The sequence below is a fragment of the Ambystoma mexicanum genome, chromosome 3q (genome assembly GCF_040938575.1).
Source record: "Ambystoma mexicanum isolate Mex_15411 chromosome 3q, UKY_AmexF1_1, whole genome shotgun sequence".
In the NCBI taxonomy this organism is placed as follows: domain Eukaryota; kingdom Metazoa; phylum Chordata; class Amphibia; order Caudata; family Ambystomatidae; genus Ambystoma; species Ambystoma mexicanum.
This window is the reverse complement of record NC_090926.1, coordinates 765,988,814-766,004,890: the sequence shown is the minus strand read 5'-3', so window position 1 is coordinate 766,004,890 and position 16,077 is coordinate 765,988,814. Positions and strand designations below refer to the sequence as shown.

The window sequence follows — 16,077 nt, the reverse complement described above, 5'->3', positions numbered from 1 at the left end:
GCTGCCTGATATCCCACTATTTCTGGGATATTAAAGGTGGCGGAAAGGGTAGTAAATCTCCATTCCATGGAGTCCAATAGGACTCCATGATAAATCGCCACTGGTAATACCAGCTGTTTTTTGCCGGTGGGGGGGGCAGAGTTACCTCCAGCTCTTTGCTGAAGGTATATCAGTGACTCTCACCGGCAAACCTGTAATTTGCCTGTCCCGGAAAATCACTGGTCACAGAGTTATCAGCAGTTCTACCAGCAATTATCCGGGACTGCCAAACTTATGTCTCCCCCACCCCCCAGACAAATATGTTGAGGGTCCCATTGAAATCAGCAGTGGAAAAGCTGAAAAAAACATTTCCCTAACACTGATCGTAGTCAAGTTGCACACTCTCATGTCTGGCTGCAGCATACCATTCCCTATCTCATACATAGCCATTAGTCTTGCCCCTTTCTCGCATACTTGATCTGCAGTCTCATATATGGAACACAATCTTAATGTTTCCTTTCGTACCTGCCCAGAGTGGAACACTTTCTCTCATATCTTCATCTGGTTTGCAACCTGATCAATCTCTTCCCTATTTCAGGATGTGCTATCTCATACCTTGTTGAATAGTAGCACTGGCGTGCCTGATTGCTGCTTGGCTGCTCTCTACCATGCTTTCATTCCTTCCTTTATTCTGTCTGCTTTCTACCATACCTCCCATATTTACCAGACTGTTCTTAAATCCTTCATAACTTCCTGCACACTACTCAGTCTTCTACCATCCTGTACCTGGTTCTGTTACTCCATCATAGCGTTGTTCAGTCCTCACTCACAAATACTAAACCTGTTGGTGACTAGGCCCTTCTCGCCCACACCAAACTGCAACTGAGTGCATTTTTGAGATATCTATTTGCTATTGCACCCCCCCACTCTCCTTTCATGTCTACATACAGATAAATATGACCCTTGCTCTCACTTGGCCATAATATCTCTCTCCTTGGTATATAATTGATACTCTTCCTTGTCTGGGCCCATATCGGATAGGTGGAATCTCTCTGCCCACCTTTTGTAGCCATCACCAGTGGCTTTCAGTCGCTCTCGGAGAAATTTGAATGTTTGCTCTTCGGTACAAAGATCTTGTCCTCTTTACCTTTTTTTTTTTTAAATGAAATGATTATACACTTTCTCTGTCCCTTCCTCTGTCTCATTGGACCGTACTCCCCCCAACTTTCTTTTTACTCCCACCAGTTGAATTTAGCCATTTTCGATTTGCTACTTCACCCAGCCACACTCTTTCCTTGCTCTCCATACTCCTTATAACATGCTCTTTACCCACATACAAGTGGTGGTGTATATCTCTGATTGGAAGCACTTAGCACTTTCTTCTTCCACCTGCAGGTTCCAGGCACTGCCCCTCTCTCTGGGCAGGGACAAATGGTGGCACAGTATATGCCTTCTCTTTACGAGTCCCACCAGCAGAGCGGCGGGCTGAGGAAGCGGTGTCAGCAACTCAAGGTGAGCCATCTGTGAACATGCAGTGATACCTTTCATATTTATTCACGGAGAAAGAGCTACAGCTTGTCAATTTGGTGCAGTTAAGGGGATTAGCATATATTATCCGTGCAGGCCGAATGACTAACGTTTGGATCTTTATGCCCTAATCCCACTCTGTCCTTAATATATGAACCCTCTGCACAATCCCATTGGATTTTGCCTGGCTGATATGTAGACTCCATTGAGTTCTGGTATTTAAAGCAATTCCATTTTAATAGCGGATACATTGACTCTCTGGGGATCCTTATGATATGATGGGTTCTTTATAACGCGCTTAATACCCAGAGGTTTCTAAGTGCGGACCCGGGGATCGAACCTGTGTTGCTCTGTTCGTCTTGCATCTAAGGCGAGCACATTGCCCCTGAGCTATCCTGCCGAGACTATCACCTAGTTGTAGTAAATCGTGCCTTACTGGTGTTGGTAGCTGCTCTGTTTCTTTGTTGCCCAGTTCTCATTCATTTACCTTTGTTGATGCTTTGAACTTCTCAGAGGGTTTTGCCAGCCATGCTTAGCCCACAATATAACACTCCATCTTTCTGTTTCTAGCCAAGGAAATCCAGCTCATGCACCGTGCCCCTGTTGTTGGGATCCTTGTCCTAGATGGACACAGTGTGCCTCTCCCAGAACCGTTGGAAGTGGCGCATGACCTGTCGAAGAGCCCTGATATGCAGGGTAGCCACCAAGTGCTGGTCATCTCTGAAGAGCAACTAAAGGTAACGCGGGACCATTGAGAGGATGTAGAGTGGTGGTGTGAGAGTTGGCATGGTGTATGGGAAGGTGTGGTGCAGAGTGGATTGTGAAGGCAGAGCTGCTAATGTGAGATGGTGTAGAACTTGCCAGATACAGAAGTGGTTGCTACAGACTTTTATTAAATGATAACCCAAACCTATCTATCCCTAACCCTAAGGCGATTTCCTTACCTAAACTAAAGAAACTCGGGTGCTCATCTGGAAGTCTGCGAGAGTCAAAACAAAAAGGCAACATACTGGTCACAAAGGCTCCTACTCTATCCCTATCACTACAACAAAACACCATAAAGTCCAGCTAACGTTCGTAACTCAGGAGAATGACAATACAAAGTGACAAAACACCTCCCAGGTTGTTCAAAGCAATAGTTCAATTCAAAACAAAAGTTCCATACACGTTCACTGTACCCAAACAGTAGATCAAACAAGCACATAAAGTTCTTTTGGGGCTAGGAGAATGACTACCTTGTCCTAGTTGGTTCACCAATGTGTGTCTCAATTCTTAATAAGGTTTGCAGCTCCCTTAACAAGGTTTTCACATTCTCAGTAAGTTTGATCCGCCCCACTGGGATGATTAAGCTATTCCTGGAGTTCTTCTCTACTCCCCAGTACCACTCTCCAGTGGAACTGACCAGGGAGCTGTATCAGAATAATGGATTTGGGCTTCTATACACAACCAGTTCTTGATTTTTATTTTTCTGTTTTTTCAAGCACAAAGAAAATCACAACGATAAGGGTTTACTTTGTATCTTGAGGAATGCAAGCTTAATGCATGAGCTGCAAAGACTGCACTCTTGGCAAGGCTTGGTGTTGACTCATCAACAATGTGAAGCAGCCTGATGACAAGATGATTGGGGTTTGGCTCGATAGACCAGCCCTAGACTATTCTGGGGTGTGTACAGTGATTTTCTCCCTTAGCAGGGGTTGCCCCAGCTATTCAATGTTCGGATAGAGAAGGAAAGCATAAACTATCCCCGGGCCTATAGTGGAGGAGAGCATAAACTATCCTGGGGCCTCCAACCCTTTTAGGGCCCTCAGTTGTACTTTCCAGAGTCAATATGATAACACCCTTTCATGCTGTTTCAGGGAGTTGGGGTCTCGGGTTGACGGACAACGGATCGTCTCAATTGGTGAGGTACATGCTCTGTTCATCCTATTCACTGTTCTCCCTTGTTGCCTTGAGTTTCATGGAATGTCTAAAGAGTTTCTTAAACAGCTAGTTCCCTCCTGCCCAGACTTTTGTTAACTCCTGTTAACTGTTTTGGGGTTGGGATGCTTCACTGGGTCAGTATGATTTCGGACGACACTGACAGCCCTCGCTTTTGCGGGGTGCCAATTCTTGGAGCTTCGCTGTTCATGTCTCTGATGTTGATAGTGGCTTCGACTGTCCTCGGTTAGGCCCAGGCACGACCAGCACTCTGTAGTTTTCCCTGGCTCGTTATCACTTCTCTTAGCAGGCCTGGGGTAGTGGTTTCAGCATAGGATTCGGACCCGATGGTTCACCCACTACAGGTCATGCCCCATCCATACACTGTCTTTCGAAGGGATTGTGTCCTCCGACGTATTCCTTATCTTTGATAATACGTTTCCAGCTTGCTGGCCTCGGAATTTTTTCTGTAGAGGGCGCTGCGCGTCGACTTCCGCCGAGTCAATGTCCCTCAACGGCCACCGTATCGGCGCCGACGTCACCATGCCCATAAATAGCCACGCGCTGCGTCCGTTGCTCAGTTCCGTTTTTCCGCGCTTCGTGGGGCCTCGGAACTTCGTTGCTCAGTTCAGTCAAGATAACCCTATATATACTCGAATAAATACCTACTCGTTCTCAATAGCATCTTCTTCGGAACCGACAACGCCGCGATCCGGCTTCAAGAAATGTCGAGACTGCGGTAAAAAAATGTCAATAACGGATCCACACATGATCTGCTTGTGGTGCTTGGGAGCGAGCAGCATTGTTCGGAGTGTGAGGACTGCATGTCCATGATGGCGAAAGCCTTGAAGGAGCGCGAGGGGAAGCTCGAGAGAGGTAAGTCAGTCAAAACCTCCTCAAAAGTTTCTTCAGCTGAGTAGAGGCATTCGTCTCCTCGCCGTCGAAAACATTCCCATTCTAGATCTCGAAATAGCTCCCACCATTCATCGAGATCAAGACACTCAAAAAAGAGACGTCGAAGATCGCCTTCCTCGTTGTCTTCTGTTTCCCCTGAAAGGGTCTCCTGTCCCACAAAACACAACTCTCAGACTGAGTGGGAGGAATTCAGAAAGAAATTGTTAAGCGTCTTCGAGAAAGCGGCCTCGACCCCCTCGAAGACAGCTGAGGGTGATACCGCGGGTGAAAAACCCAAAAAATCAAAACGCAGCGAGTCGCAGCACCCGGCGAAACATTCCACCCGAGAGCGCCACGAGCCATCGGGTAAGAAGGCACCATATTCGACGCCGTCGTCGAAGATTCCTTTGACGCATGGATCGGCGCCATCAACGCCATTGTCGAAGGGTTCCTCGACGCATCGGTCGATCGACTCGACGTCGACGCCGATGAAAAAGAAGACCAAGGCTACTCCACAGCCAACGGTGAGTCCAAGGGCCTCCGGCACGACGCCGAGGCCGTCGTCTATGTCCTCGAGTAGGATCCCGATCCTCTCGAGTTCTTCGAGACCTCTTCCAGTTTTCTCAACGCCGTTCTCGGCTGCTGACCCTGAATACTTATTAAAACACCCGACTCCAGAGAGCCTGGTGGTTCAAGCGGCAACTTCATCTAGCAGTAAGACCGCTTACCCTACTGTCCCACAGGATAGAGATGACAAGAGGTATGATTCTATGCGAAGAAAGTCTTCTCTGCTTGTAGTATGGCGTTGAAGTCCATCAACGCCACCTGTACGCTCGCCAGGTTCAGTCACACACTGTGGGAGTGTGCTTCATCAGCGGCTGACTGCATACCCGAAGGAGAGGAAAAGGAAGCCTTCCTTAACATTATTAAAGATGGCAAAGATGCCATGTGCGAATCACTTCAAACTGGCATCGATTCCGCTGACAGTATCAGCAGGGCCATGGCGGCAAGTACAACAATCTGCAGGCATGCGTGGTTGCGAAAGTTTGAACTTTTGAATATGCCCTTTGACGGCTCTTCACTATTCGGAAAAAAGGCTGATGACAGTCTGGAAAAGTTGCAGACTTCTAAAGCAGCAGCAAAATCTTTAGGAGCTGCTATCCGCCAAACTCCTTTTCGCCCCTCTGGGAGAGGAAAGTCCTTTTGCTATTATTCAGCATTCGGGAAAGGTAGAGGACAGCCGGCTCAAAGAGGCCAAAGGAGATCCACCCGAGGTGGACGGGTCAAAGGTACTAAGGCCGCAGCAGCAGCAGGTGCCTCTTTATCCTCGGCATCTGCATCAGCCGCCCCCAAACCACTCTGAGGCCTTTCCACACAATACACCTGTAGAGGGCAGGTTAACTCACCATCTGACGGAATGGCAGGCTACAACGTCAGATGCTTGGGCATTGGAGACAGTTGCCCAGGGTTACTGCCTACCCTTTCTACACATCCCTCAGTCATCCACCGGGGAACTGCTCTCTAAAAGTTCCAGATCCGCTCCTCTTGCAGGAAATTATAGACCTGCTAGAGAAAGGTGCCATAGAACCGGTACCTGGAGCGGACAGGAACAAGGGCTGGTACTCCCCCCTACTTTCTCATACCAAAGAAGGACAGAGGACTGAGACCCATCCTGGACTTAAGATAATTGAACAGGTTCCTCAGGAAGGACAAGTTCAAGATGGTAACTCTCTCTCAGATCCTTCAGGCCCTCCAGCTCCAGCACTGGCTGGTATCTCTGGACCTTCAGGATGCTTATTTCCATGTGCCAATCCATCTCAAACACAGGAAATACCTGAGGTTCGCAATTGGCGACTCTCATTATCAATTTTGAGTTCTGCCATTTGGGCTGACCTCCGCCCCGAGGGTCTTCACCAAGCTGATGTCGGTAGTGGCGGCGAGTCTAAGGAGGGAAGGGATCCACGTCTACCCCTATCTGGACGATTGGCTGATCAGGGCTGTATCTTCGAAACAAGCCCAGGCCCAGCTAGATTATGTCTGCCACTTCCTTCACAAACTGGGCTTCTCCCTCAATTTAAAGAAGTCACAGATGATACCATCACAGAGACTCCAGTTCATTGGAGTGGTCTTGGACACTTCCCTGGGAAAAGCCTCGCCACCAGAGGTGAGGGCTCAAGATATTCTACAGATGGTCACCAAGTTTCAAAATGCCCAACGTCCTCCAGCCTTCAACTTTTTGAGGTTGCTAGGCCCAGTGCCTTAAGTGGCACTACAAATCGAGCCGGGGCTCATTGAGGGGGCGTGTCCTAACAGCGGGGGCCTTGATGGCCCGTTAGGCCAAGCCCCCTTGACGAGCCCCGGCTCAATGGGCTACTGGCACCCCTGCCAGGCAGCCTTTTGTAGAGATTAGCACCCTCTCCCCTATGGGGAAGAGGGTGCTGATCTCTGCATTTCTATTCTATAGGCTTGCCTGGCAGGGGACAGCGCCTCTCCTATTCAGCCTTAATGGTGGTGCTGCCCCTCGCCAGCTGGGGAGGGGCAGCGTCACCATCAAGGCTGAAAGGGTGAGGGCGCTGGAAGCTGAGGCCGTTTTCCTAAAGACTGAAACTCCTGCGAATCCGCGGGAGCTTCAGTATTTAGAAAGCAAGGCCTCTGCTTTCAGCGGCCTCACGTTTTCTCCATAATGGTGGCGCCGGCCCACGTGCATCACTTGATTAAAGGGATGCCTCGTAGGTGCGGCGCCACCATTATGGCTGAAAGGCATTTTTTTCTGAAGCCTGAAGCTCTCGCACACGAGCGGAGAGCTTCAGGCTGTAGAAAAAAATGCCTTTTCGTGTAGTGGCCGGGGCTGCCAGGGGAGATTAGTGGGCCCCGGCAGGGCCCTGGCTCAAAACGAAATTTCGGAGCCTGCCGGGGCCCAGCCCCGGCAGGCCCCGGCCCACTTAAAGCCCTGGCTAGGCCTCATGGCATCCTGCATCTTCCTTGTGCCAGAGGCTCGCCTGAGAATGAGATCTCTTCAGTGGGCACTGAAAACTCAGTGGTCGCAATTCTCAGGGAGAATGACAGATCTCCTCTGGATTCCGGACAAGGTAGCCTGCGACCTTCAATGGTGGGTCTATCGAGAGAACATCTTGAAAGGAGAACTGTTTTTGCAACCATGGCCGGAGATAACAGTAGTCACAGACGCCTCACTCCCGGGGTGGGGAGCCCATGCCAACGACTTGACCATCAGCGGTCGTTGGTCTCCATCGGAGTCCAGACTACACATCAACCTATTGGAGCTAAGAGCGATCAGACTAGCGCTGAAAGCTTTCCTGCCATCAGTACAGGGGAGAAATGTCCTGATAATGGCGGACAACACGGTGGCCATGCACTACCTCAACAAAAGAGGAGGCGTAGGATCACTGCCACTGTGCAGAGAGGCGATGCAGCTCTGGTTTTGGGCAATCCAAGAAGGAATCTCTCGATCGGCAGTCCACCTAGCCGGAGAGAAGAACTTGACAGCGGAGGCTCTGAGCAGGCAGAGCACAGTCTCCCACGAGGGGGAGCTAGCTCAGGAAGTCCTTCAAGAGATCTTCACCATTTGGGGAACCCCTCAGGTGGATCTGTTCGCCACAAGCACCAACAGGAAGTGCGATCTGTTCTGTTCAAGGGAATTTCCCCCGAGAGGAGCTCTAGGAGACGCGTTCGTAGTGGACTGGGAGTTTCCACTCATTCACGCGTTCCCACCAGTCCCTGTTATTCCTCAAATGATCAGGAGGTTGAGAAGATTCCGGAAAACCATGATCCTAATTGCCCCGGATTGGGCCAGGAGAACGTGGTACCCAGACCTTCTAGATATGTCCATCTGTCCTACAGTCCGTCTTCAACTCAAAGAGAATCTTCTCTCGCAGAAGGGAGGTCAGGTTCTCCATCCAGAACCCTCATCCTTCACGCTTGGCTTCTGAAAGGGTGAGGTACAAGGATTGGGATCTCCCTGATGACGTCATGGAGGTTTTGCTTTCGGCCAGGAGGCCAGCAACAAAGTCTTTATACCGCTGCCGTTGGAACAAATTTTGCAGCTGGTGTAGGGAAGAGAATATCGACCCTTTTTCATGTGGTACTCCAACGGTGTTATCGTTTCTACTCTACTTGGCAAACTCATGCCTTCAAGTTGGCACTGTAAAAGGCTATCTTGCAGCGCTATCTATCTTCAAGCTCACTGTGGAGGAACCATCGTATTTCAAACTTCCTCTAGTGATACAATTTCTCAAGGAATTAACTAATGTTTATCCTCCAAAACCATTCCAGGTTCTCTTATGGGACTTAAATTTAGTCTTAAATTTAGTCTTAAACTTCCTAATGAGCACTCCATTCGAACCACTTCACTCTTGTTCGCTGAGATTTCTCACGCTTAAAACTGTCCTATTGGTAGCACTAACATCTGCTAGGAGGGTGAGCGAGCTACAAGCTCTCTCCTGTAAACCCCCAAATACAATTTTCCACAAGGACAAAGTTGTCCTACAGGTGAAGCCTAATTTCCTCCCAAAGGTGGTTTCTGAATTTCATATTACTCAGAAAATTACCTTACCTTCGTTCTACCCTCCTCCCCATCCGGGGAAAGAGGAAGAAAGGCTACATAGGCTGGACCCAAGGCGAGCTCTCAGCTTTTACATCCGCAGAATGGCTAGGATCAGGCAAGCAGACCAAGTTGGGACTACCCATAACAAAACAAACCATCTCTAGGTGGATTATTTTGGCCATTCTGGAATGTTACAAACTGGCAGGGAAAGAGCCACCCCAAAATCGCAGGGCTCATTCAACCATGGGTATCGCAGCCTCTTCGGCTCTCTAAAGAGGGGTACCGGTCCGAGACATATGTGCGGCTGCCACATGGTCGTCCGCACATACATTCACAAAATTTTACAATCTGGATTCCTCCACTAGTCAAGAGACCAGATTTGGCAAGGCCGTATTACATTCGGTCCATCCCTAAAGGGATACATAACATTCTCACTCCCACCTCCAATTACATGCCACTGCTATGGGAGTCTATCAAAGATAAGGAATACGTCGGAGGACACAATCTCTTCAAAGAACAAGTTACTTCTTACCTTGTAACGTTCTTTCGACAGGATGTTCCTCCGACGTATTCCTTATCGCCCCTCCCATCCATCCCTGCAGTGATACTTCTCTTGTGGTTGCATCTTACGCTCCTTCAAGGTCAATAACCAATTCGGGCATGACTTTTCTTATGCTACAAAACGGAACTGAGCAGCATGACTTTTCTTATGCTACAAAACGGAACTGAGCAACTGACGCAGCGCTTGGCTATTTATGGGCATGGTGACGGCGGGGCCGATACGGTTGGCCGTCGAGGGACATCGACTCGGCGGACGTCGACGCGCAGCGCCCTCTACAGAAAAAATTTCCGAGGCCAGCAAGCTGGAAACGCATTATCAAAGATAAGGAATACGTCGGAGGAACATCCCGTCGAAAGAACGTTACAAGGTAAGAAGTAACTTGTTCTTCTTTTGGGCCCTCTACCTGCCTTCTGGGGACACGCTTTCTGCTTGACACGGGAATTCATTTGGCCTGGGGCGAAAGGCCACTAGTTCTTGGTTGCAGTCTTATTTTCACCTGCCGGCCACAGAACGTGGTGTTCTAGTCTCTGCTTCTACGTCTCCTCCAAACACAGGAGCGGCCTGCTGGGCATCATCACACGTTCTCCTGAACCACACCCTCCATGTCCTTCTCCTGGGCAGTCCTGTTCTTCCTTCTGCGATATGCTTGGCTTCGATTGCCAAGCAAGCCCTTCTTGTTCTTTCACACTCTCTTGACCTCTACCTCCTCCTCGGTTTCCGTTCTCATCCACAAGTCTGTCTCTCCAGCATTGACTCGCTCTCGCTCTTCGTCCTCTTTGTTCTTTCTCTCCTTCTCGCCCTCTGTTTCTCTCTAGTACTCACTCCGGTATCTTGCCCAGTACACTTCCGCCTTAGTTTGTTTCTGACTCCTTGATATAGTAGAGTCTGCCCTGAAGTAACGTCCATTCCTTTGACTACAGCTGTTCTGGTATTTTTCGTGTTCGCTTCTGGCGTTCTCGGGAACCTCTTACTCTCAGTATCTACACCATCAGGGTAGTTCGATGTTTCACAGTAACGCATAGTTTTAGACATGTGTTTAGACCCATACGATTCAAGTCCTTTTGTCAGCCTACCGGGTTGGTGTTTAAATGGGCTGGGCCTCCCAATCGTGCCCTTATCCCCAGAAGAGGAGCCTCTCACCAGGAGATCCTCCCTCATGTTACCACTCCTAAGGGGACTATTGGCTAGCGGCCTCGCCCCCCCTACCCATGCCTCATAGAAAGGGGTTCTACTCTTGGGCGAAGCAATGCCATCTGAAGGATTGGCACATAGCACAGCACAGTGTTTTTTTAAAGGCAATTTGGCACAGTGAGGGTGCAATGTGGGAGCATACCTGTGACCGTTAGGTGGCACAATAAGGACCTGTGTCTGTTACGTGTCCCATTACCTAAGTGTTAAGAAAGATTTTTCTTTTTGCAACTTTCATTTCACTGAAACCCCCAGATATTTACTATCTCCTGAACCCATGACTTATTTTGGGTGTAAATAAAGACTTTTTAGCTTTTTACCTTGCTCAACTTAGTTATTTTGGGGGCAGTGGTCAGCCCATAAGGGTACCCGTCCAGGGCGCAGGGACTATGTCCCCTATAATGATTCCATGTGTGCTACTTTAAGAACACTGAGAGATTCTGTATTGAGCATGCACCGTTGTGGTTACTGTTTATAACTCAAATTCAAAAGTTTACAACTCCTAGAATTGAATACTTTCTATACATTCTTTGGTCCTGATGCCAGAAAAGCCCCACTTGCACTATGGGGTATTTAAAGCTACAATGGATGTTGTAGAATGAGAATTTCAGTAGGTAGTACATTTAACAGAGTGTAGTCTGGCAACAGGCCATGAAGCACATAGGAGTGAAGCACTTAAAGGCAGGTAATATAGACACCTGCAAACATAAGGATGATATGAAGACAATATCTGTAAACATGAAATACCCTCAGAATGTATTTGGTTATTTTCATAGCATTGGGTCCCTAAAGATGTTTCAAGAGACCGAAATGCATTGGACACCATAAGAATGCCTGTCTCCAGAATAAATGCTTAATTGTATGTAAAAATCAATTAAAGACCAAGAAAATTTCTCTGTGCTGTATATTTGAAAACCTACAAGATGGAAAATTACCTCTATGTATTTGTAAAATGTACTACCTACTTATGTGAAATACTCACGCTAGGTCCTTCCAGACGATTGGGTTTTTATAAACTCGGTCAACATCCATTGCTACTTTAAGAACACATCCACAGAAATCCCTCCGACCTACTTTAACATCCTTACTTTTGCGATGTACATTGGACAGGCTAATGGCAGTTGACAGAGTTTTGAATATTTTTCCGCTGTACTACCGTGCAACATCTTTTTTGTATCACAGACCTATTTTTTGTGGTCACAGGCATTTCTTCTCCAGTCCAAAGGCCCCCACCCCCACCATTGCAACCTTATTTCACTTATTGAGAGTATATGGCACTGGGAAGCCCTTAAGGTTGTTTACCTGTGCAACCTGTAGAAAGTTGTGCACTGTTACAGTAATGAAGAATGTTTGGAAACCTTCAGTTGTGCTCTCATATGTGTAGCCCTTAAGGCTGCCTTGCCCAGGAGTGCTTATAATCACCCAAAGGGGTGCTTAATATCACCCTACATTGGTTTTAGGGGGCACGCTGGTGGCAGCTGTTTCATTTTAGATTCACCAGGGATGCAAGCCGATTTGCTGTATTGATAGTCCAATGTATCGTTTTGGTACTCCTACTCTGCCATTTTCTTTTAGGGGTTTCAGTTGCTCAGAGGGGACCATGAGGCAGGGCCAAAATGGCTGTTGTACACAGGTGGGCTCTTGACCATCTCCAGCCCATTTTACTGCCATCTTCCAGTCCCACTGCGGTTGTCCCACGTTGGTCCCAATTGCTGCCGTCACCTGGACGAGTAGTGAGGTGCCAACACCCCACCTCATCTGCTCTTATGGGTCGTCTGGGTTTCTCCTTCTGTAGTCTTTGCTGTTGCACCATTTTCTGTGGCTGCTCTGCCCTCCTTTTCCTTTGAGCCCTTCAAACCTGCATTGACTGTATCTCATGCCTTCCTTGTATCTTCCTCGCTGGTGACTTTGCTTCTGGCTTGACGGGCTCTCTTCTTGAAAGGTTGCTTGTTCTTCTATGTTGTTGGGGTTGTCACTTCACCAGGGTTCAAATCCTTGGGAGGGCATCCTCTAAACAGCTACTAGGAAAGGTCTTTCTGGAACTGGCTTTCTGGGAAATATACCTCTAGTTCCTGTGGTAGTGTGTTATTCAAAGTCGAGACTGAATAACAAACGGTCCAGGGTTGATACTTTTCACAGACTGGTCCCAACTGCATTTTCCAATTGAATTCCATAGGGATTTTTCCTGCTGACTGTTTTTCTGGGGATCCTGGTTCTTCTACTCACCTCTGGAATTTTTCATTGGGGTCTCCTCTGGACCTCCCTGGTATTTACCAGACCGGAACCTTTTGCGGTAGAACTGTGACTTAACTACATTGTCCGCATACCTACGGATTCCCTATTGACTTTGCCCTATTGATTTCTATGGGGAAAATTGTCCTAACCTCAAATTCCTCGACGTGACTTTGATGGTACTTACTTGCCCCTGGATATTTTGTCTGTATCCAGTATGGCTCCAGGGAGTTTCAGGACAAAGTTTGCTCTCAGCTGTGATTTATAATGTAAGTCATGTCTTCCACGTCTGCAAATGTGAATGCCTATTCACACTATCTATTTCTGAAGACACTGGCATTGGCATCCTGTAATGACTCATACCTGTGCGTTTGAATGTCTTCTCTTCCCACCGCTAACACCGGGTACTGGACATATATATATATATATATATACACACACACGATTGGGTCCTCTGACGTATTCCATATCTTTGACAGTAATCACCACAGCTGTGCTGCTTCGGAAAAATTTTCTGTGTCGATGCACCGTCCCCGAGGACCTCCTCCAACGGCCGACGTCACCCGATGTGATAAGTAGGACGCCCGACGCCCGTAGCCTCAGTTTTTTTCGTGTTTTTTCTGCGAACGTGTTCGCTTCGTGAATCGCGGTACGCCTCGACTCTTTGGAGTTTCTGTTGTAATCGTCTCGGTTCTTTGAACCTGTTCGGTTTTGTGAAAAAGCCTGTTCGTGACAATGTCTACCTCATCTTCAACCCCGCGTCCGGGCATCAAGAAATGCAGGGACTGTGGGTCCAAGATGTCGGTAACGGACTCGCACAACGCCTGTGGTGCCTCGGGGAGGCCCACGACAAGGACGACTGTGTTGACTGCCAGTCGCTCACAGCTAAGGCCTTGCGGGAGCGCAAGAAGAAGTTGTCGGTAGGTAGGGTGTCTAAGCCCCGGCAGTCGAGGTCTGCAGGGCTTTCGACAGATGATTCGAGAGGCGACTCTCCGCGTCATCGTCGGAGGTCCAGTGGGTCTCCTTCCAGGAGTTGGTCTCGCCACTCCTCTGCCTCTTCGAGGCATTCCCGGAAGCGCCGGCATTGATCGCCTTCCCCGTATTCTTCCGAGGACTCCGCCCGTCGGCGGGTCGCTTATCCCACCATGCAAGCGACACCGGAGGAATGGGCTTCCTTCGGGAAGAAGATGTTGGCGATTCTGTAATCGCAGGGCACCTGTCCGTCCGCGCCTCCGAGTGGGGTCGGTCGTGATCGGTCGAGAGACACCGCTCGCACGCCTTCGGGCTCGGGTGGTCAGCACGGTTCGCGGGAGAGGTCCCGCTCGGACAAGGGTAACCGTTCTCGCCATGCCCGTTCCAGGTCCCGGTCCTCGACGTGCTCGAGACCGCATGATCCTGTGCAGTCTTCGAGGAAGATGTTGACGGTCTCTCTCGAGGCTCCGCCTCAGAGGGGGTCGTCGGTGGTTAGGTCGTCGAAGGACACGCTCTGAGATCTGGCTTCGAGGCCTGTGTCGACACCGTCGATGCTGGCGGCGCTGCGGCTGACGTTGATGCCGATTCTCTCGACGTCGACACTGATTCGTTCGGCGCCCTCAAAGCCTTTCGAGGCAGTGGTGTCGGAGGGGCCCCGTGACATGGGGGAAGCCCCTAGAAAGGCTCTGGCTAAGGTCAGGCATAGCTTTGGTCCCCAGGTGTCTTCCTCTCTCCGCCTGGAGTACATTTCAGAGGGTCATAAGGGCTCTGATGAGGGCTTGGTTCCGGTTACGGTGCCAGATGAGCTTCTCTTGGGCCATAGCCAATTTGATGACCTGAGGCAGTCACTGCATGAGGCCAGTGGACTGGACACCTCACCGGAGGTGGAGTTTTGTAGGCCTGAGCCTGGCACACATGCCGATTCTTCGTACCGGTGCCTTATGTCTCGGGTCACTGAGTACTTGGGATGGTCGGCTCCCCCAGGGGAGTTTGTTCAGGATGATCTCACGGACATCCTCGATCTTGGTCCCCCCACTGACCCGGTACTGCCGTTTCATATGGCTCTGCAGAGAAGGGTGGTGGCGGCTTGGACTGCTCCGGAGAGTCTCCCGGCAGTGGGCAAGTCTTTGTTGAGAAAGAATACCGTCCAGCCAGTAGCGACCCCTGCTACTTGTCCAGGCACACCACTCTGGAGAGTTTGGTGGTGCAGGCGGCTACGGCCCCGGCAAAGCAGGCGTCATATCCTACCATTTTGTAGTTGATAATGTTTTTTACTTTTAAATAATTCAAAATAAAGAGTATCAATATACTTAATGTCGATGTCACTGTTCGACTTTAGCAATATTCCAAAAAACACATAATTCACAATTTGACATTATTCTTCATGCAAATCATTAATTCAAATTAAGTACAGTTTTTTCAATGAAACATGTGTTACTTGTAACAGCTTTTTTAAAATAGCATCACCAATTTTGTGAGTTCAATAATTCATTTTGTATAAGTTTGTGAAAACTTAAAGTCCAAGGTGTTCCATGATAATTATTGAACTGATCTTTAGGTAGTCTTTTTCTGTAATGCATGACGCGTTTCTGGCTCTTTATGCCCTTCATCAGGTGCAACCAAATACTATTTTTCAATGTGTTAATTCTGAAAATTAAACATATATTTCTATTTGAGAGCACGATCTCTCACGAGTGGGAGCTGGCTCAGGAGATTCTCCTGGAGATCTTCACCCTTTGGGGACCCCTCAAGTGGATCTCTTCGCCTCTAGTGTCAACCGGAAGTGCGAAAGGTTCTGCTTGTGGGAATTTCCTCCAAAAGGAGCCTTGGGAGACGCGTTCATGGTGGAGTGGTCATTCCCACTGCTGTACGCGTTTCGTCCATTCTCCGTCATCCCGCAAGTACTGCAGAGGTTACGGAGGTTCGGTTCCCGGATGATCCTCAGTGCTCCGGCGTGGGACCGGAGGACGTGGTACCCGGACCTTCTCGACTTGTGCATCTGCCCTCCACGTCGTCTTCCCTACCGAGACGATCTGCTCTCACGGGAGGGGGGTCAGGTTCTCCATCCAGAGGTCAAATCCCTCAATCTTCATGCTTGGCTTCTGAAAGGTTGAGGTATAAGGATTGGGACCTCCCTGAAGACGTGTTGGAGGTGTTGCTCTCGGCCAGATGGCCGGCAACAAAGTCTCTGTACCGTTGCCGCTGGCGTAAATTCTGCGACTGGTGCAGAGTTAAGAATGTGGAT

At 49.0% G+C, this 16,077-nt stretch overlaps 1 protein-coding gene across 3 annotated transcripts in view; it reads left to right on the top strand.

Moving 5' to 3' along the window:
• LLGL2 (LLGL scribble cell polarity complex component 2) overlaps positions 1 to 16,077 on the top strand; it is a 908,486-nt gene that overhangs the window by 627,553 nt on the left and 264,856 nt on the right. For all 3 annotated transcript variants that reach the window (XM_069654770.1, XM_069654772.1, XM_069654771.1), the window contains exons 18-19: positions 1,375 to 1,491; positions 2,077 to 2,243. In XM_069654770.1, coding sequence (XP_069510871.1) covers positions 1,375 to 1,491; positions 2,077 to 2,243 — 284 coding nt within the window. The remainder of the gene's footprint in view (positions 1 to 1,374; positions 1,492 to 2,076; positions 2,244 to 16,077) is intronic.